The sequence below is a fragment of the Mirounga leonina genome, unplaced genomic scaffold (genome assembly GCF_011800145.1).
Source record: "Mirounga leonina isolate KUSES-001 unplaced genomic scaffold, KU_Mleo_1.0 Mir_53, whole genome shotgun sequence".
Taxonomy (NCBI): Eukaryota; Metazoa; Chordata; class Mammalia; order Carnivora; family Phocidae; genus Mirounga; species Mirounga leonina.
The window spans coordinates 41,983,200-42,005,599 of record NW_023270807.1 but is presented as its reverse complement, the minus strand read 5'-3'; the positions used below and the strand labels follow the sequence as shown (position 1 = coordinate 42,005,599).

General features: G+C 37.6%; 2 protein-coding genes across 10 annotated transcripts in view; one reads left to right on the top strand and one right to left on the bottom strand.

Moving 5' to 3' along the window:
• DOP1A (DOP1 leucine zipper like protein A) overlaps nt 1–19,872 on the bottom strand; it is a 113,473-nt gene extending 93,601 nt beyond the window's left edge. For all 8 annotated transcript variants that reach the window (XR_004676627.1, XR_004676628.1, XM_034991090.1 and 5 more), the window contains exon 1: nt 19,763–19,872. The gene's annotated coding sequence lies outside the window, so the exon portion shown is untranslated. The remainder of the gene's footprint in view (nt 1–19,762) is intronic.
• A 2,117-nt stretch (nt 19,873–21,989) lies between these two features.
• Nucleotides 21,990–22,400, top strand: part of UBE3D (ubiquitin protein ligase E3D) — a 155,516-nt gene continuing 155,105 nt past the window's right edge. For both annotated transcript variants that reach the window (XM_034991087.1, XM_034991088.1), the window contains exon 1: nt 21,990–22,148. In XM_034991087.1, the coding sequence (XP_034846978.1) occupies nt 22,072–22,148 (77 nt within the window). In that variant the 5' untranslated portion in view covers nt 21,990–22,071. The remainder of the gene's footprint in view (nt 22,149–22,400) is intronic.

The following is a 22,400-nucleotide window of genomic DNA, read 5'->3' as shown; positions in this document are numbered from 1 at the left end:
AAAAAGTACTAGGAAGCAAGTATGCTAATTTTACGGACTAATAAATAATAATTAAGAACCAGATATCGTTTTGAACTTAATAAAGGTAGTAAAATGGAAAACTGAAGACTCTCACTAAATTATATCTAATTGTCTCATGAATGCAAATTAAAATTTGTCATTGCCAAATGTGTGGGTTTTTCTATTAATCTGTACATATTTAACATACCTATTGAGTTCTAATGTATGTACCCATAAAACCATCACAACAATCAAGATTCCTCACCAGAGTTGATATAGAACATTTGCATCACTATAAACAAGAAACCAGGCAATTCTACCACCTCTATCAGATGAGGTTTGAAATTAAAACAAAACAAAAAACCCAAAACCTATTTCCTGGTAGATACAATAACTAATATAACTAGGAAACTTGAAAATGTAAATAAAAATCAATAAATAAAAAGAAAAATTGTGATTTGTTTTTTCTTAAAGTGATACAGGTAAAGTCAAAGTGGCATTTATAATTTTTCTTTCAGTATGGAATTGTTGAATCACTATATTGTACACCTGAAACTAATATAACACTTTAACAAAAAAAGTTATGCTTGTTAAAAAAAATTTTTTCTTTCTGGAGCTGTTAATAAGCAGGTTTTTTGACTTAGTCTATAATCATATCCCTTGACAATTTAGCTGTTCTTTCAAACTTACAACTTACATAAATTGGACCTGAATTGTCATAAAGCATGATTTAATGTAGTGTTTTTGTCTCATTCAAATATAAAATGAAACAAAGTAGCTATTTAAAAAGGCGTAGATTTCTCTAGGTAAATTAGGCCCTATGAAAATTATGAGGGTATTCATATTTTACAGGGTGAAAAGGCAAAATTTAAGAAAGAAAACATTCCAACAGACCATCTGCATTTTTAAAAAATTTGTTTACATCATTATAAAAAATAAATAGACCTAATTTCAGAAAATAAACACACAAAGACACTTCGGCTGATTTGCTCATTACTAGCTGAGTTCCCTGCTTCCCTCTCTCCTTTGCCAATGAAAAGTCAGAGGAGGGCTGAAGAGACAAAGGACTATTCAGTATTAGCCAATTCCACAGATATATCTGGGGACTTTCCGAGAGTTTTATCACATTCCAAGTATGTAAATAAATAAATTACTTAAAGTACCATGCAGTTCAGGGGGAAAAACTCTACTTGTTGATTATAAATGAAAAAGCACTTTAAAAAATGCTTTATATAAATAGTATACTCTTTCCAAACATTTTTTACTAAATGAAAAATTATCATTAACTGTTACCATTTAACAAATGAATCTGACACTTATTAATAAATCTATTTCATTTTGGTCAAAAGTTCTGGGTTTCAAATACTAACACACTAATACTCTTTAGCAAATAATTTATTCAGTCAACTCATAAATCCAGTTACTCCAGAGAACTGGAAACTTCCCAAAAGGGCTAACAATATGGATAAAAGACAACACCTACCAGGTATTTCACAAATAAGTTAAGGTACCCACTAGAACCCTGATGTTCTGTACTTCCCCTCATCTGACCCCATCTCAAACCTTCAAAATGGTATACACTCTTAAGAAACTCCAAATTTGTGATCAACAGATCTTCAGCTTTTCTCTGCACATCTGACTGCCTTCTAGTCCTAACTACTTTCTCATGTAAGACCTCTAATGCAGCAGAGATAGCAGCATCTTAGCTAACCTTATGCTGTGGCTTACAACATGCCAGGGACTATTTAAATGCTTTGCATTATTTTAATCAATTTAATCCTATTTGAGCCTATGAAATATGCATTATTACTGTCCACATTTACAGATAAAGAGACTGAGGTATAGAAATATTATGTATAAAAAAAAAAGAAATATTATGTAATACATTAAATAAACGGCAGAGCCAGGGAACAGAAACAGTCTGGCTTTAGAGTTCTAACTCTTTGAGTGGCAGAGAGAGAGAGAGAGAGAGAGAGAGAGAATCTCAAGCCGACTCCCTGCTGAGTGTGGAGCCTGAGATCATGACCTGAGCCAAAACCAAGAGTCAGACGTCAATCAACTGGGCCACCCAGGCACCCCTAGAGTTCTCTTAACCACTACTCTTCAGTTTCACGGAGGCTTTTTTCCTTTTTATACCCATCCTATTTCAGGGCCAGGGAGTGAAGTGTCTTCCTTACTCTTTTGATACATAACCGGCAAAATCCCAAACTGAATTGAACTTGATTTTCTGCTTTTTCCATGCCTGAACCCAAGCAACTGAACATGGCTGGAGAAAAATCACAACCAACGCTGGCTGATTGCATTTTAAAGTGAGAAACAAACCTCAAATAGGCATTCAACACTGTTCTAATCACTGTTTCCTTAGTAAATGTACTTGCCTGACACAAGTACTTCATACCTTGTCTTCTTTCCAAAACTCTTAATACTACCTCCCTCCATTGTTGCTAAAGGCCAAACTTCAAATTTAATTAATAAAATAGAAGCAAATCCTACGACCCAGCAATTGCACTACTAGGTATTTACCCCAAAGACAGAAATGGAGTGATCCAAAGGGGCACCTGAACCCCAATGTTTACAGCAGCAACGTCCACAATAGCCAAACTGTGGAAAGAGCCCAGATGCCCATTGACAGATGAATGGATAAAGATGATGTGGTATATACATACAATGGAATATTACTCAGCCATCAAAGCAAAATCTTGCCATTTGCAATGATGTGGATGGAACTGGAGGGTATTATGCTAAGAGAAATAAGTCAATCAGAGAAAGACAATTATCATATGATCTGTAACTTAAGAAGCAAAACAGAGGATCATAGGGGAAGGAAGGGAAAAACAAAACAAGACAAAATCAGAGAGGGAGACAAACCAGAAGAGACTTTAGTTGCAGGAAAAAAACTGAGTGTTGCTGGAGGGGAGGGGGATAGGAAGAGGGGGTAACTGGGTGACAGACATTAAGGAGGACACGTGATGTAATGAGTACTGGGTATAAGACTGATGAATTACTGAACTCTACCTTTGAAACTAATAATATGTTTCTAACTATATGTTAATTGAATTTAAATTAAAAAATAACAAAATTTTAGCACACCATTTCAATAAGATATTCAACCATTAAAAATAACTGAAGATCATGCAAGAACAAAAACAAAAAAGAAAACAGAAGCAAAAGGAATGCTTATATTCCCTCCAGCAATCTGCAAACCTATCTCCACTTATATCCATATTCTTTACTTTGCTTCCTGTTCTGAAGAACAAAGGACCCTCCTCAATCAAAGACCTACCCTTTTGCTCTTTTTGGATCTCCTCTCCTCTTGCTTTCTCAAGGATTTTCCTCAAGCGCCTTGTTTACTCTTAAGTTTCTCTTCCTGTGCAGGATCATTCTCCATTAGCCTACAGACAAAATCCTGGGATCTCCCATGGTGAGAAACTAAAATTCATAGCTTCTCACAGACTTTCTGGATACCAACCCATTTTTCTGTTCTCTTTCATTACAAAACTTTCTGAAAGATTTTTCTATATTATTTCATTTCCTCATCTCTTCTTCACTCTTTGGCCCACTCAAAAATGCCTTATGACACTCTCCCCGCAAGGAAACCACCCACATAAGGGCCACCAGTAAACTGCATTAGCCAAAGCCAATGGTCATTTCTCCAGCACCTCACATTAATCAACTTCTCAGCAATGTTCAGTACTTGGTTCTCGGCTTCCAGGACTCTTCATTCTCAAGGTATGTTCTGACTTCTCTAGCCAGTCTTTTTCAGTCTATGTCAGCTCCTCTTCTCTATTCAAATTTTATTTATTATTTTGTAAATGCTGAAGTACTTCAAGGCTCAATCAGGAACTCTTCTCCAGAGTTAGCTCCTCTAGTCCTATAGCTTCAAATAGCATTTGTTAAGAATATATCCTAAATGTCTCCACCACTTTTCCTTTTCTATTATTCTGCTTAGAGACCACTGCACTCCACCATCAAATCCTGTTTCTACTCTTAAGCCCTTATAATTCATTCTCCACAGAGAAGCCAGAGATCTTTTAAAATAGTATTATGTCATTATGAGAATATCTAAATCTAAACACACCAATATTTTTTGCATTGTAGGGCATTTTATATTTGCTATTCTCTGTACCTGAAGACTCTTAGGTCAACTCTGTGTGACAAATTCCTTTCCATCCTCCAAGTAATATCAAACCCTGAGAAAAGCCTTTTCTGAACAGTCCATGTCAAGTGGCCTATGCCAAGCCCACAGTCTTAACATCTACTTCAGAATATCCCATTATTTCCTTTCTAGCACTTCAATCTGAAATTTCCCATTGTTTGCATGTTTCCTATCTACTTTCCCTTAATGGAATGCAAATGCCATGAGGTCAGAAGCCAATGTCCAATAACGGACTTGTTCATTCTTGAATCAGCGGACCCATAAAAGTGGCTGATACATAGTAGACCCTCAAATATGTTTTTGAATAAATGCATCTATCAATGTGAACACAGCTCACAAACCATTTTGCTTTGTTTTTTTTTTTTTCTGAGAAAAGCTTTGGAGAAAAGAGCAAAACTACACTTCAATTTTTTAATCGATAGCCACACTTGACCTCACTCCCTTTAAACAGACTATATTCATATGGTTATTAAGTACTTTAAAAAATTGAAAGATTCTAAGAACACCTATAAAAAAAATGTGCTTTGTCCAGTTACATTTTAAAAAATTAGCTGAGTTTAGCATCTTTATTTAGCATACCTACTTAAATATGGAGGATGTCATTCTAGCCCCATGAAAGGAAATGTATGATACTCCCAGGGATGCAATTAATTTTAAAAGCTTTTAAAATTAATTAGATGCAAATTTTTAGTTGGAGAAAATTCTGACAAAGAGTTTTACTGCATTTTAATTATATATTTATTTATATTTTCATTTCTGATCTTGGTGAAAATTATAAAAATAAAACCTAAGATTCAAAAAATCAAAAATCCCACAATTCTACCCAGATGACAAACAGCAAGGTTTATTTACTTGGAAAAAAGATAGTAAAGTTAATATATAAAAAATTATCCATCATTTAAAAATAGTCCAAATTCTATAAAAAGGATAACTAAAGATTTCTTCTAGCTTTAAACTCTGATTTTTGTGACACATAAGCATCATGAAGAAAAGTAATTTAGAAAATAGAACAGTGTGAACACATATTACCACCTAAAATAACTCATTAATGGGTAGCTAGGATTCTTTTGTAAGCTTCAAATGTTAATAGCTATAACAGTGAAACATATGCCCTTGAGTTAAAGGTAATATCCTGTCCCCAAACCATAGCAGCCAAATAAATATTGCCCAAACATTATTCAAGTTAATGATGATTACTAATAGCAGCTCACACTGACACTGTGTAGCAAGCACCATGCTAAGCCCTTTTACATAAATTATCTCATGTAATGTTCATAACAAATCCATGAGGCAAGTACACTCATGCAGCCATGTACATATGAACATTCTGGTGTTTGCGGTTTCACACAAAGTTAAGAGGAGGAACCAGGAAGAACTCTGGCTGGCTGACACCTAGGCCCGGTCCATAATCACTGCCTTTCTCAACTATTTTTTTTATCACAACTCTTTTAATTCTTCTGCCTGACATATCCTACCTCTCCTCTCTTACTCAACTTTTCAAAAACCTCTTCAGGCTATATAGCCCTTCTTGACTCTTTAACTCATTTTTTAGACATTGTTCTTTCTTTTCCTATTCCACTTACTTTATAAAATACTATAATGGTGCAAGTACATATATTTCTGTCATTCCTTCTAGACCTTGGCTTAGGGACAAGGACCAAAGCTTAACTCTGAATACCCCAAACCTACATCACTGCTCAATACTGAAAGTGTAGGTTAAAGCATAAGGAGAAATAACTGTAAATTCTGATATGAGGGTTTTGTTTGGTTATCTGTAAAACAGTGATCCTATTTCAATGACCATGGTGGAAGGAGCACTCTATACAGGATGTATAAGAACACAATCTACTCCCCTGAGAAAACAATACCAAAAAGGTAAAAATATGCTCTCATGTGGGATTAATCCTAGAGAGGTGCTGCAGGTTGGATTGTGCATCCAAAAACGGAATTATAGGTGTGGCAGTCCCTAAATTAAGGATGATGTCAAGATTCCTGTTGCATTAGGGGTATGTTCAAGGTTAGAAATTTTATTATGAAGCACCCAACAAGACCCAGGAAAGACAGGTTTTGTTTTTTTCTCGGGAAAGGGAGATAGAATTCATGAGGGCTGTTATGAGGGGACAAAGTAATAGTTCAGAAAGCAAATATTTCAAAGAAATTACCCACATTTTTATGAAACCTGTGGACATCACTGATGATTCAATTACATATTCTGATTTAGTCATATCATATTTGTATCAGCCACATAGAAAGAAGTAGAGTGAATAATCTGAAACTGAGAATGTCAAGCAAAAAATTTGGCTTTGGGATTTATAATGCTTTTTTCAAACATATCTTTTTAATGTTTAATATTTGCTAATATTAAAATCCATTTGATTTCCCTATATATACACTGATTGAATTTGGTGGTGGGAAATGAAACTTTTTAGGTGGCAAGAGTAAGTCAGCCTGAGAGTGTCAGCATAATATACTTAAAGAAAATCTAAATTATTTAGATTGACCATATTCTGGTTTTGTTTTCAATTAGAAGGAAAAAAAACACTGCTTGTTTTTTTATAAACAGAAGGTAAAATGTGAGATAATGTAAGTAACAATAATGAGTGTGTGACTACACAGAATGATTAAAAAGAAAGATGTGAAACACAAGATGAAGGACAACACTAATGTTAGCTATCCTACCAAGTACTTCCTCAAGTTTATTTAAAACATCCCTTTTCAGAAAGTATCCTTCTCAAAATAAATATGCTCATTAGTCGCTGAGTATTATTCTTCATTTAACAATGACAAATGAGTTTGCTTAACCTTTGAAAGAAATATACTCTTAACTCAAACTACTAGAAAAAATGTAAAAAAAAAAAGCAAAAATAATTTACAGTACAATTAAACCCACCATATTAAGTTAAACAATTATTTCCAAGAAAATAAAATTTAATCATTTTTAAAATAATAGTAATGTACTCAGCATTTTTAAAATAAATGACACAGTTAATTATAGTATTCAATTTAAAAATAGAGACTGGTTGTTACATGAACATAAAAAATGCTATATTATATATACTGAACAGTACAAGTTTTTCTGTATTTCCCAGTGTGTTTAAATGAGTATCTGTAAACCAATTTTCTAGCCTTTGAAAAAAGATGTAATTTTTTCTAAAAAACAAAAAAATCCCATGCAGAGTTTTATTTTCTTTTGTAAATTTTATTAAAACTGTTCCAAAAGTAAAATCATGAGGAAAACACACATACACAGAGATGCAAATTCAACTGTGCCTATGCATCTAAAGAATAAGATGATAGTATTACATGAGCAGGAAGAAACTAACATTTTAGCTGAGTATACATATAGGGATATACAAAAAAGGACTCACACTGGACACAAACCATGCATGTGTCTGCACATCAGTTTACTCAAAGTTATGAAAGAATGGTGCTGGACAGTAAGTAGCACTGCAGGGGTTAAATCCCTTAATGGGCAAAGGAAAGCAGCTATAATTAATTTGGAAGATATCAAGATACTTCACAGAGAAAAATGGGCAACTACCTGTGGCACCCCTGACCCTGCTTCTATGATCTCTTCCAATGGGCATCTCGTATCATGTTTTAAGGTTTAAATGAAAACAGAGCAACAGTACTAATATCATGAATAAACAAAAAAACCTTGCTGAGGTGTTACCTACCTGGCAAGAAAAAAGAATTAACTCTAGATACTTTGGTAGATTCTGAAAGCACCTAACAGAATCAGAACCAAAATACAGTGTTGCTTATTGTAAAATCTTTATTCAGAGTCTCTTCACAAAAACTGGGTATCCTCCGAAACACTGATAAACCATGAACTGTTATCATTATTATTACACCTCTCCTCACTTTGTTTCATACTCTGTTCTTAAATTTTTTTAGGATATCCCTTCAACACTAGAAATATAACCTGTCAAGCACTGCTATTATTATTCTCAGTTTTTTTGTTTTTACTCCATTACTGAAATAAACAGTACTGTCATCTTCCCAATCACACAAGCTTGCACTTTGGCCTTATTTCCTATTCTTGTATCAAATCTATCTATAAATTCACCACCCCTTCACCCCCTCTCAAAGTTGACTGTGGTAGGCCCTATCTTTCAGAATGGTCTTTTAACCATGTCTCCTGAATAGTTTCCACCTGGACTATTGTAACAGCCTTCTATTTTCACCACCTTCAGCTTTCTAAGAGCCAATTTATTTTACACAGCAAAACACAGTTTGGGCACATGCCCTGCTGGAAGCTCTGAAAGTAAACTTTAGTCCACAAGAAGCACTTTAGACCAGGGCTTACTTAACACCTAAGAAATACTCTATCATTGCTATAATTGTAATAATTACTTAGAAATGAAACATAACCCCCTTAATCATATGACTAAAGTCTTTTCATAAACTGGACCTATTCATTCAAATCTTATAGTTCGTATTTCTGTCCTAGCTAAGCAAAACCCGGTGACAAAGTTCCTTTGCTTGACCGAACTTTAGTAAAACTTCTGAATCCTCTCCTAGGCCCACCTGTGCACTTTCTGCTAAAATGTAGTTTTATCAAGAACCCTGCTATATCAGCTTAACCAGAAACCCACACCTTCAGTAACTGACCACCCTCCATATCTGATCAGCCTCCTCATCCTCCATCATTTGGACACCCCAATCTATCTTCAACAAGAATCCTGTTAGCCAAAATCCCCCCTTACCCCTGATGTTTCCTTTTAGACTCATTTTCCATCCTCTGACTCCCACCCTGCTCCTTGGCTATAAAGTCCCACTTGCTGTTGGAGGTCATCAAGATGTGACTGCCTGTTGAGCCATGAGCTGGACCCAGGCAATTGGAGGCTCCCCACTTCCTTCCCTGTCCTTAGAATGTGTGATATGCTTGCCTTCCCTGCTCCCAGAAGCTGCTCTGAGGATACAGCCTTGAGAAAGAAACGTGGTGTGGAGGCTACCTGGACTGGGTATGTGACTGAACCCAGTAAAGGCATCTATATAAAATTTTAAGATTCCAGCAGGTGAGTGGGTGTGATCTACTTGTTTTGAGGCCACCCAAGACAAGCCTCATATGTAAATTCCCTGTTATTAAACTCGCCACCTATAAATCTGGAGTGGTTGATCCCTTTGCTCTGTCACTCCTTTCTCACCACAGACAGGGATTTCAGATAACGGCTCTGAGGAGGTTACAAACCAACACTTGTACATGCTATATTCAGAATTGAGGCCGATCTCTCTCCTCCACTGTAAAATCCCATTGCAGTGGTCCCTATACCTATCATGATGATCCTTAATAAAATTGGCCTTTATCTTTAACAAGAGCCAATGCATATTTTTTAAAACTAGCCAACTGTATAAGACTTGCAGCCTCCCACCTCAGTGCCTTTAAATATGCTCTTTTCTGGGTATGCCCCATGCTCCCTTTCATCACTTAAAATTTTTCTACCAAACTATATTCAAAATGCTCTAACTCTATATATTTTTTTTCCAAGTTAGCTTTATGCCTGATGTGGGGCTTAAACTCATGAGCCCAGGATCAAGAGTCATATACTCTACCAACTGAGCCAGTACAATTCAACCACTCTAGGCTCATTCTTTAATCAGCCCCTTTTGCAATATTTAGAGACATGACTTTCATTATAGGATAGCATTTTAAAATGCATATATGCTTCATGTTTCTAAAAGTTTAATATTATCTTTTCCAATTGTGGTAAAAAAACATAAAATTTATCATTTTAACCATTTTTAAGTGTACAGTTCAGTGTTAAGTATATTCACATTGTGTAATTAACCTCCAGAATTTTTTCATTTTGCAAAACTGAAACTCTACACACATTAAAAAACTCTTCTTTTCCCTCTTTGCCAGCCCCTAGCAACCAGCGTTTTACTTTCTGCTTCTAATCTGACTACTTTAGATACCTCAGGTAAGTGGAACCATACAGAATTTTGGCTTTTTTTGTGACTGATTTATTTCACTTAATATAATGTCCTCAAGGTTCATCCATGTTGTGGTATATGACAAGATTTCCCTTTTTTTTTTTTTTTTTTAAGTAGTCTGATGCCCAGAATGGACCCTAACGATCTCCCTCCCTTTTAAGTTTTAAAATAATATTCGATTCTATGTGTACATTTATCCATTCATCTGTTCATTTATATTTTCTACCTCTAGGCTATTGTGAATGGTGCGGCTATGAACTTGAGTGTGCAAATATTTCTTCAGGATCCTCTTTTCAATTCTTTCGAAAATACCCAGAAGTGGGAAAGCTGGACCATATGGCAGGTCTGTTTTTAAGAGGAACCACCAAGCTGTTTTCCACAGCGGCTGCACCATTTTACATTTCCACCAACAGTACATAAGGGTTCTAATTTCTGCACATCCTTGCCAACACTTTTCAGTTTTTTGATAGTAGCCATTGAAATAGGTGTGAGGTAGCATCTCATGGTAGCTTTGATTTGCATTTCTCTAATGACCAATGTGGCTGAGAATCTTTTCATATACTTCAGACATTTGCATATAATCTTTGGAGAAATAACTATTCAAGTCTTTGCCCATTTTTTAATTGGGCTGTGTTTTTGTTGCTGAGTTGCAGTTCTTTATACAATCAGGATATCAGTCCTTTAGATACATTTCTGAAAATTTTCTCCCATTCTAGATTGCCTTTTTATATTTTTTATTGTATCCTTTGATGCATAAGATTTTAAGTTTGATGTAGTCCCACTTACCTATTTTTGCCTTTGTTACCTGTGTTTTTGTTGTCATATCCAAGAAATCATTGCGAGACCCAATGTCAGGGTTTCCCTTATGATCTCTTCTACAAGTTTTATGTTTTAGGTATTATGTTTAGGTATTTAATCTGTTTTGAATTAATTTCTCATATAGCGTAAAATAAGTTTCCAACTTCATTCTTTTGCATGTGGATATCCAGTTTTCTCAATACCATTTGTTGAAGAGGCTGTCCTTACCTGATTGATTGGTTTGGCACTCTTTGTTGAAGATTATTTGACCATATATACCCCAGGGTTTAATTCAGGGCTTTCTATTCTACTCCCCTGGTCTACATGTCTGCCTCTATGTCAGTACCACACTGTTTTAAAATTACTATAGCTTTGTAATATGTTTTAAAATCTTTTTAAGAACTTCCTTCTGCCTGAAACACTAAATCCCAACTTAACTTGGCTAGTACCTACCCATGGTTCTGGCTTCAGATTTTACCCCTGTTGTGAGGTCTTCCCTAACTATTCTCTCTCTCCAACAGTCACATATACATTTCCTTCCTGTGAATTCCCACTACACACTGTACTTCATCTACCACAGAACTTTGCTTTACTTAATTGAACTGTGTGACTCCCAAGGGTATTAATCCCTGTGATAGAGTACTCATCTATCATTTTTAGCTCTCACATCCCCAGCTCCTAGTTAGTCCTTGCCTGACTCACAGTAAATGACCAATAATTATAAAAACTGAAGACAATAGAATATACTCAGCTGGTAAAAAGAATGAATAAAGTCTACGTTATTGATTTAGAAAATGCTAAAATATATGAACTAAAAAAAAAAATCAAGGTGCACAACAGTGTACATAGTATGCTACCATTTATATAAAAAGGGAAAAATATAGTCACATAATCTGCATGTATATGATATAGCTCTGAAAGAACAAACAAGAAAATAAAACTGATTACTTCCAGTTGGCCAGGTGGAAATTGCATAGATGGGGGCTGGGGAAGGGAGCCTTTTCTCTGTATAGTTTTTTTATACTTTTAAAATCATGTAAATTATTCCCTCTTTTTGGTATTAAATAAGCTTACTTTTTTAAAAAGTAAAGGAGTAATGTTCCCATAGAAAATCAAATAGCAGCTGGGTAACATGTGGCATTACCTCCCTCCATCTAAGAAATAACAAAAAGAAAATAAAAATGAATAAAATCTCTATCTTTAGTGTTACATTTGAACCCAGAATCATCCCACAGAACCCCAGAAACTAAGAATTTTGTGGATAAAGTACATGCTTCATTTAGTAATGTAATCAAATAGCATATTAAGTTAATCTTTAAATATTCTAAAACCATGAGCTGTGTATAAACTGCATATTGAATAAGTATGTACTGCTTATTAGTGACATGCACACATACTAGCTTTTTAAAATGTAGTAGCTAGCTTCCAGGATGGCCTCCAATCATCCTCACCTCCTGATATTCATTCTCTTGTTTAGTTACCCCTCCTATACAAAATCACAGCTGGTCTATATGCTGTCTCTTGGATCACTCATTCTGGCGCAAGCTAGCCTTTAGGTAATAAGGACACTTCAAGTAGCGCTATGGGGAGAAACTTAGGTTTCCCTTCAACAGCCAGAAACAACCTGCTAGTATGTGACTAAACTACTTTGGAAAGGGGTTCTCCGACCCCAACTGAACCTAAAGATGACTGCAGTCCGGCCCACTATTTGACTGCAACCTCACAAAACTTAAGCCAGAACCTCACAGCCAAACTGCTCCCCAATCCCTTCTGAAAGAAACTGAGAGGTATTTATTGTTTTAAATCACTACATTTTGAGATAATTTGTTATGCAGCCATAGATGACTAGTCTCAAAAATATTTTACTTAAAACAATTTTTTGAGTATTGTTGACACACAATGTTACATTAGTTTCAGGTGATTTGACAGGTTTAGACCTTATGGTATGCTCACCACAAGTGTAGCCACCATCTGTCACCATACAATGCTGTTACAGTATCACTGACTATATTCCTCATGGTGTACCTTTTATTCCCATGATTTATTCACTCCATAATTGGAAGCCTGTATCTCCACTACCCTTCATCCATTTTGCGCATCCCCTCATCCCCATCCCCTCCTACATCCATCAGTTCTCTGTATTTTTATAGGTCTGATCCTGCTTTTTGTTCATTCGTTTCTTTAGACTCTTCATATGAGATCATATGGTATTTGTCTTTTTTCAGTCTGACTTACTTCACTTAGCACAATACCCTTTAGGTCAATCCATTTTATTGCAAATGGCACAATCTCATCCTTTTTATGTCTGTGTAATTTTCTATTGTGTGTGTACCACATCTTCCTTATCCATCTGTCAGTGGACACAGGTTGTTTCTGTATCTTGGCTATTACAAATAATGCTGCAACAAACATAGGGGTGCATATATCTTTCTGATTTGTGTTTTCATTTTTTTTGGATAAATACCCAGTGGAATTGCTGGATCATATGGTATTTATGATTTTTTTTTTGAGAACCCTTCATACTGTTTTCCACAGCGGCTATACCAATGTGCATTCCCACCAACAGTACGTGGGGGTTCCTTTCTTTCCACATCCTCACCAACGCTAATTATTTCTTGTCTTTTTGATTTTAGCCATTTTGGCAGGTGTAATGGGATATCTCATTGTGGTCCTGATTTGCGTTTCCTTGAAGATTACTGATGTTGAGCATCTTTTCATGTATGTGTTGGCCATCTGTATGTCTTCTCTGGACAACAGTCTATTCAGGTCCTCTGCCCATTTTTTAATTGGATTGTTTGGGGGCGGTTTTTGGTGTCGAGTTGTATAGGTTCTTTATACATTTTGGACATTAACCCCTTATTGGGTATAAAGCTGGAGGTATCACAATTCCAGATTTCAAGATATACTACAAAGCTGTAGTAATCAAAGCAGTATAGTACCGGCACAAAAACAGACACATCTATGGAACAGAAGAGAGAGCCCCAGAAATTAACCCACACTTATATGATCAATTAATCTATGACAAAGGAGGCAAGCATATACAATGGGGAAAAGTTTCTTCAATAAATGATGCTGGGAAAAAGGGATGGATACATGAAAAAGAGTGAAACTGGACCACTTTCTAATACCATACACAAAAATAAAATGGATTAAAGACCTAAATGTGAGACCTGAAACCATAAAAATCCTAGAAGAGAACAAAAGTAGTAATTTCTCTGACATTGACCATAGCAACATTTTTCTAGATAGGTCTTCTTTGGCAACAGAAAGACAAGCAGTAACTATTGGGACTACATCAAAATAAAAACCTTTTGCAGAAAGGAATCCATCCACAAGAAGGCAACCTACTGAGTATTTACTTTTAAACCACAAGCTCTATACTATAACTTAAAAAACATAGTAAAAGCAGCAGTTATCATATCACATAAAACTAACAGGCAACCTCAAATTAACAGAATCACGTAGGCTTGGGGCACAATGTTTTGAAGATAGCCTTCCAATAAAATGACAGGTGCCATAAAAATAATCATGTTGCTGGAATCCCTTTTCAGGCTTAAAGGTGGACTCCTGACAAACTGGTGGTAACATTTATGGAATTGCTGGTATACAATATGGAAGTCATTTAAATACTTATTTTTCTTCCAAAATGACAGATATAACTTTAAACCAAGTACTATAATCTATTTTTTTTTCCCTACGGAGAAAAACTTCTGTCCAGGAAATTTTAAAATCAAGACATTGTAAGACGTGTTAAGTGTATATGAAAAGCCACCGTGCAAAGTACATCGTGTTGAAGACAAGCAGAAAACATAATAGCAGACTGGGATGACGTTTGTGGTGTACAATATACACTGGAAAATTTGACTGATTATACTAACACATATTCTAAGGGTTTCAAGTAGCTGATACAGCACACACACACAAAAAGCAAATGGTTATTTACCTGTATAACTTAAAGGACTAAGACTGCTATGTTTTTATAGTTTTTCTGATTACAATCAGTTGTTACTTTCAAATGTAAGAGTTTATCTGCACTGCTTTTATCCTGCTGCTTTATTTTATAGTAGAGACACAGGAAAGAAACTACTCCTTTGGGTGAAAGCTCTTTTAACGAAATAAAGACTATTCATCAAGAGGGCTCTTTTCTTACTTCCAAATTGAGGTTGTATCGCAGAACCTTAGATTAACAGCAACCTGACCTCTGGTTGAATAGCAAATTATTGTGTATACTCATAAACCTAGTATTACCATTCAGGTAAATTATTTTTTGGAAAACAGAAACACCGAACCAAATGGTCTATTCACCTGAACTCTTTGTTCAAGAACACAAAATAACAGTAATTTAAACATTAAGCTCGCAATACATATATAAGCCTGAAAATAACCACAGCAAGTTGAAATACAGAATGTCTTTTACAGAACAAGAATAGGGAATTTATTTTCCTGCCTATTCACATTAAACTCTTACCATAAGAGAGGAGAATTTTTCATTACCTCAGGAAAAAAAAAAAGGCCAGAAATGTCTTTTGTAGGATGGAAATATTAAAATCTAGCTCAAACTTAAAAAGTGATGAAAGGAAGAAGGGAGGTATTATATTCTCCTAAGTTTATTACCTTATCCATGCTTATAGGAGCTTTGCCAGATAAACATATCAACATTTCATCACTCCTGAATCAACAGTCATCACTTTGTCATTATAAAAGGCGCCCACTGATTTTTAGATTTCTTTAGATTCAAAGGTTTATCTTAAAGCTATGATATCCTATTAAAAGGGTGGATGTTTTATTTGTAAAAGTAACATTAAAAACATTTTTTGGAAAAAAAAATAGACACATCTAATTCAATAAAGATTGTTTAGTCTTTTTATTGCATTTTTAAAGTTAACTCTAGTACACCTTTTAATTTGCAGTTAAGGTTTTATTTCCCAATTCTTTCACAGATAAAATTCTAAGGAATTTTCAGGCCCTGATTAATCCAGTGTCTTCCCAAATTTTGGCCACCAATCAGATATGAAATGATTTTATGGGGCCCAAGGAGAGGGCTAAGTGACACTACTAAATCAGTGAGGAATTTATTCCCTCTTCATTCTAATTCCTCTGACTGCATCAGGAAGTTCTCAGATTGATGGCAGAATGTTATCAATACCTCTGTAATTCTTGCTAATCTCCCTTCTAAACAAAGAACAGTAAATTTCAGGCTTAAGAGTGTTCAATAGCCAATAGCGTCTAGAATTTAACAAGTTTCGTTTTCATTATTTTCAACTTTATGTCTACCTTTTGTTGATGGCAAGTGATGAAATAACAAGTTTTCTTTTCTTTTTTTTTAAGATTTTATCTATTTATTTGACACAGAGAGAGAGAGCGTGAGCAGGAACACAAGCAGGGTGAGTGGGAGAGGGAGAAGATGGCTTCCTGCGGAGCTCGATCCCAGGACGCTGGGATCATGACCTGAGTCGAAGGCAGACGCTCAAAGACGGAGTCACCCAACTTGAACACCCTTCAAGTTTTCTTTAAAAATTATATTAATAACTACACGGATATAAAGAAAAACACAGAAACTAAGTCTACAGGAAATACACAGATATGGTCAAAATTTTGAAGATGATGTAAGAATGACTGACATTCGAGAAATACTACACTTACCCATGTGGTCAAGAAATAAATATAAGTACCTACCATGAACTATGAGCATACCATTGGTTTAGCCATCAAGGACAGAAAATGATAAATGCTGACAGGAAAGTCAGAAGAGAACAAAGTTACTTCAAAAAAGGATTCACAGACAAGGTGGCACTGGAGCTAGGATAGTATGAAGTAGACATGCCAAGGCAGAGAGCATGCATTTGAAGAAAGCAAAAGCATAATAATACAGGCCTGAGTGGTGGCATGTTCTAAATCTTGATTGTGTTGGTGGTTACCCAGGTATGTATATAATGTACACATAAAATGAATGCACATTATCTGTAATTTTTTCCTTAAATTTGGTACCATGTCTTTGACCTATGCAATGAAAACTTATTGAGATTTTAGGCTTGGATAGCTTGGCGGGGCGGGGCGGCGGGGGAGGGGGGGTAAATAGGTAAATACAATAAAAGGAAATCACCATTTAAAGACAAGGGAATCAAAAGTACTTATTTTCATAACGTAAATTTTCAATAAAACCTGTAAGCTATTACACAAAACTTGCAGCTCTATACTTCTCAACAGTTTCATTTCAGGGAGAAAATCTACCTGAATTAAGGGTTACCTATTAAATGTATTGTTCCCACCCCTGCCCCCCCCCCCCCCAAACAAAGGAGCACATTAATAGCACTCACTCCTAACAAAGTAACAAAGAACAGACTAAAATGGCCATACTGGCTGTGTGCTAGTGACACCTGACAGAATTTAGCAAAATAATTTAAGATTGCATTCAACACTTAGATCCCGTTGATCAGCAACTCAGAAATGACTGCCTTAGTATGTGTTTTAACCTTGAACTCTTTCCAATGATCTAAGCTCTTAAAATTTAGTTATTAATTATTAAGTATATTTCAAGTGGCTTTTATTACATTTCATAGTTTTAAAAGCTCATGACTAGAGAGGGAACTCATGCACAGTAAAAATAATACCATTGTCAACAAGTCTTGTTGGAACTTTATAATGCCATTCTCAATAAAATTAATGACTCAGTCTCATAAAATTAATGACTTAACCATAAAATCAAATCCAAATGTGAATTAATTATGGTTATAGAAAAACATCAAGAGACCAGGAAAAAAAAAAGATAGTCTTCCTCTGCCATAAATCAAAGCATTAAAGTGCACTGAACCCTATGTGCATCCTTAATATTTTACTAAGGAAAATACAAGCCTTTTGTTACATCAGTGCGTTGCCACTATATCCTTATGCCCCAGGAAGCTTAAACTGAAAGCTAGAAAGCATAACGTAGGGAATTTTAGAGCTGAAAGGAGACCGAGCTCTAATATAGGCAGTCCAACTCATGAGAGTTCGATTTACAATTTTTCACAGTGGCAGCAAGCCTCAGCTCCTAGTCAGCCCTGCAATCATGAGGGTAAACAACTGATACGCTTACAACCATTCTTTATCCACACAATCATTGTTTTTCACTTTCAGTACAATATTCAATAAATTACATGAGATACTCAAAACTTTTATAGTAAAATGAGCTTTGATAGATTTTGCCCAACTGTAGGCTAATATAAGTATTGTGAGCATATGTAACATAGATGTATTGAATGCCTTTTCAAATTACATTTCAATTTATGATGGGTTTATCAGGACATAACCCCATCATAAGTAGAGGAAGATCTGTATAGTAATTTTCAAATTGGTATTCTATGTAATTATATTCCATATGTTAACAGGTTGGCCATGAGAAAATAGGCTTTCTGGCCAGGTAAGACCATTTTAACCTTATGTGTTCCTAAATTATTTGTCAAGGAACAGTTTTGGGGGCAGTAAGGCTGTTATTGGACTAAGCACAGTGTTGAGGGGAAACATCAGTTTGGAAAATTCTGATCTTATGAAATTCCCTTAAACGGATGACAAAACTGAGGCCTAGAGAGATCACATCTGGTTAGCAGGAGAAAAAAGAATGCGAACAAAATCTTTCATTCCCAGGCCAGAGCTCTTTTCATTTTAACTACAAAATAGGCTCTTTAAACTGTATATAGTCAAACATTTAATTTACATTTAACATTTTGGTTATGGTGTCACATTTTCTGGTGTACTAACTCAGATGTTTTTAATTCCTTCAAGACCTGGGTTTCTATTAATTAGACCCACCTGGAGATTTACTATTGTTTAGTACTAATGAGGAATGATTTCGTTCAGAGTGGCAGCTTAAAGTAATCACTGGAATAAAGCATTTGTATTACAACTGGTTTTTAATTTACCCTTGTTACAACTTGTCAGCTCAACTAAACCACTGTGTTGTTTATTAAGTGAATTTCTTAGCATATAATGTCAACATATGCTGTCCATGAGAACAGACGAGATCTGCCTGCGTAGAAGAGAGCCAACAAGATCAAAATTGAGGGATTTGTGTCTTTCTACAGTTCTGGGCTTATTTGTCAGGCAAACACTTAGTTTCCTATCTTTTCGGTAATTATCAAAAAAATGTTTTGACTGCTTTAACTACAGTGTCCAAATCAGATTATCACAGTATATTTCTCAAACTCCCCAGAACTGTAAGATAGTGTAAGAAACACAATTCGTTCAGCTTTAAAGAAGTTATGTACCACTCCCCCTCCCCCCTCAGGGTAGGAGAGAAGAATGGAAGAGACCGAACAAGTAACTATAGTTATGCTGCAACTTTAAAAGGCTTGAGAATCAAAGGTGATAACGGTTAACAACTTCCTTATGACTCCCTGACTTCCTCTAATAAACTTCTGCGCTCCTTTCGAACCCCCCCCCCCCCCCCCGCCATGGAACATTAACTATGGCAGGCATTCATGTCTCCTCAATCTTAAAAGAACCCAACAGATGAATGAGACGGCACGAAGCCTGGATTCCACCAACAAAGAGGTTACTCTGCGCGCCTTTATCGCACAGGTGCGACCTCCACCCCAACCTTGCGCATCGCTGGGCCCCAGCGCAGGAGGCTCGGGAGCGGCCACCCCTGCCTGGGGCCGCCCTGGAGCCTCCGCCCGGCCCGCCGAACCCCCGCGCAGCTCCCGCCTCTCCGGAAACCGGAGGGCGGCCGGCCGGTTTCCAGGCTCCAGGCGAGGCCAGGGCGGCAACACCCCGGACGCCACAGCAGCTTGCCCCGCGGGCCGTCCCCGCGGCTCCGGAACCAGCCAGGCCGAGGAGGCCGCTCAGGGCCGGCAGCCAGCCTCGCGACCGCGCTGGGGGCGGGGACGCTGTTACCTGCCGTGGGCTCGGCCGCTCCCCGCCGGCGCCGCTCTCCTGGCAACCGCGGCAGCGACGCAGAGGCCGGGAGCCGAAGGGCCTAGTGACAGCTCCCAGTGTGCACTGCGCCCGCGCCCACGCCGGCGTCAACGTCGACGGCCCTCGATCCCCGCCCCCGGTCCGTGCCTCGCCTCCCGGCGCTAGTTGTCGCCACAGCGCCCTCAAGCGGACGGTTGGGGAAGCAGCCCATAGCCACCAACTTCGCGGATGGTGTTTTCAACTCGCCAGCGCCAGCAACATCTTAATGGAGAGTTGGAAGGAATGCTAGGAATTGAGGACAGCTTTTATATATTATTTAAACAATCATTTAAGTGTTATTTAAACGATTCCTCGATATTTCATATGAGGAACTTGAGGCCCAGAAAAGTTGGGAGACTGGTGAAGTTAGGAGATAAATAGTTGTTATAAGATTTGGACACATTTTGAGTTTGTTCTCTCTCTAAATCATGTAGTGACTACAAGGAAGATTGCACTGTTTTGCCTAAACCGTAGGGTCAAAGAAAAAAAAAGATTGTTTTTTACAAATGTGTGACTGTATATTAAATATAACAATCTTTTTTTCTTTTTTTTAAAGATTTTATTCACTTATTTGAGAGAGAGAGCAAGCGCGAGAGGGGGTAGAGTGAGAGGGAGAAGTGGACTCCTCCCTGAGCAGGGAGCCTGAGGTGGGACTCAGTGAGGGGACTGCAGGATCATGACCCCAGCCGAAGGCAGTTGCTTAACCAACTGAGCCACCCAGGCACCCTGAAATATAGCAATCTTTAAAAATAATCAAACACCAAGTATGAAGAGCATGTTGTGCTGAGACTGTTAAATATTTCAATATAATGTGGCAGTATTTAAGACTTAATAGCTTTGAGAACTAAAGGTGGAAGATATTAGGAGTTGGAATCATCACCCATGATCACCATTATTTGAGGTGGAATAGTGGAAAACTTAATTCTTTTAACTGCGTTGTTACCTCCATCCATGATTTTGAATTATTGTTGCGGATACAGGAATTTGTGAAGCACCACAATAAACTTTAAGAACTGCAAATACTGACTTTAAGAAGATTCGTCTTAAAATAGTATCTCTAGGGATGTGGATTTGTTATTTGGAAAATCTTCGCATTAAGAGGCTATCAATAAACATGATTTTCTGAATACAAGCCATCATTGTTTCTGTTTTTAAAACCTAACAGCCTCTTGTTTTTGTTTTGTTTTGTTTGTTTTAAGATATTATTTTTAAGTAATCTCTACACTCAACCTTGTCTCGAACTTAACAACCTGGAAATCAAGCCTCCAATGCTCCACCGACCAAGCCAGCCAAGCACCCTCAGCCTCTTGTTTTTAAAGAATTCTTTATTGTAAGTTTACCACCCTAGCCTTATATTTTAGTATTTCCCCATTTTAAGTATCCCCCCTTTTAAGTACTTACGTTATAGTAGAGCCTTTTCTTTTCTAGGTCAAGCTTTCCGAAATTATCTTCTAGAAGTATTAAGATTGACTTTTGTGAATCAGTTCTTACTTCTACAAAACATGGCGAGTGGAAATGTACATGTGGAATCATTCTCATCTTCCTTTTTTCAAAGATTATAGGAATGGCTAATCCTGTGATTCATGGCACTGGATTTAACCACACTCTTTTGTATAGATAACAAAAAACTTAACACTTTTTGCAACTGTTGCTAACTTAGAAATTGTGTCTAAATCCAGAAGCCATGCCAGGTCAATCCTGGACATTTGTTGTCTCAGAGGAGAGCTACCAAAGGACTGACATGGTTCGTAAAAAAGATACTGTAGTTTATTAAAAAACGAAACGAGATTGTGTTTTGGGTGGAGAAATCTGCTCTCGAACCTCCTGCGGTCAGTGCCCGTCTCTAGCTCCTCCTTCCGTCATCCTCCTCTCTTCAAGCCTCATTCTTACCCACTCTAGGCAAAGGAGTGTACTCGGGCTCGGATTTTTAGGGTCACATCCTGGGAGACTAACGCACCGGGCCACCCCACAAGAAGAAGAGTGGGAGGACAGTTTGGCTCTCCCTGCCCACCTTTGTCCCGGCTCAGACACCAGCCCCGATTTAAAAACGCTCACGCCCCCAGGTCGAGATTTCGCGGCAGCGCGTTCTCCGCTCGGCAGGTGGCGCTGTGGGCTGGCGGGCCGTGTCTATCTCGCGATGTGGTCCCGGAGGCCCGCCCCGCCGCCGCCGCCGCCGCCGCCGCCGCACGTGCAGCCGCTTCGGGCCGTGGTGGCCTGTATTCGCCTGAACCTGCTGCTGGGCGCCGGCAATGGCGGCAGCGGCGGCGGGGATGCGCGTGTTCCTGGAGGTGCGGAGACGGTTGCAGAGCGCGCTGCTGATCCTGGGGTAAGGCCGGCGCTGGGCGTGTGGGCAGCTGGGCGCAGTGCGTAGTCTGTTGTTTCTGCCGGTTGGGGAGCCTCCGCCTCCCTCAAAAGGACCGAGTTCTGAGTTTCTTTCCAGTTGCTTAGAGCCTGTCATTTACTCAAAAGTGGAGTTTCCCCTCCTCCCCCCCCCCCCCACCCCGGCATCACGGTAATCTCGGCATCACCTGGGAACCTTTAAAAATGGAGAGTCTCAGCCCCACACAAGACCTGTGTA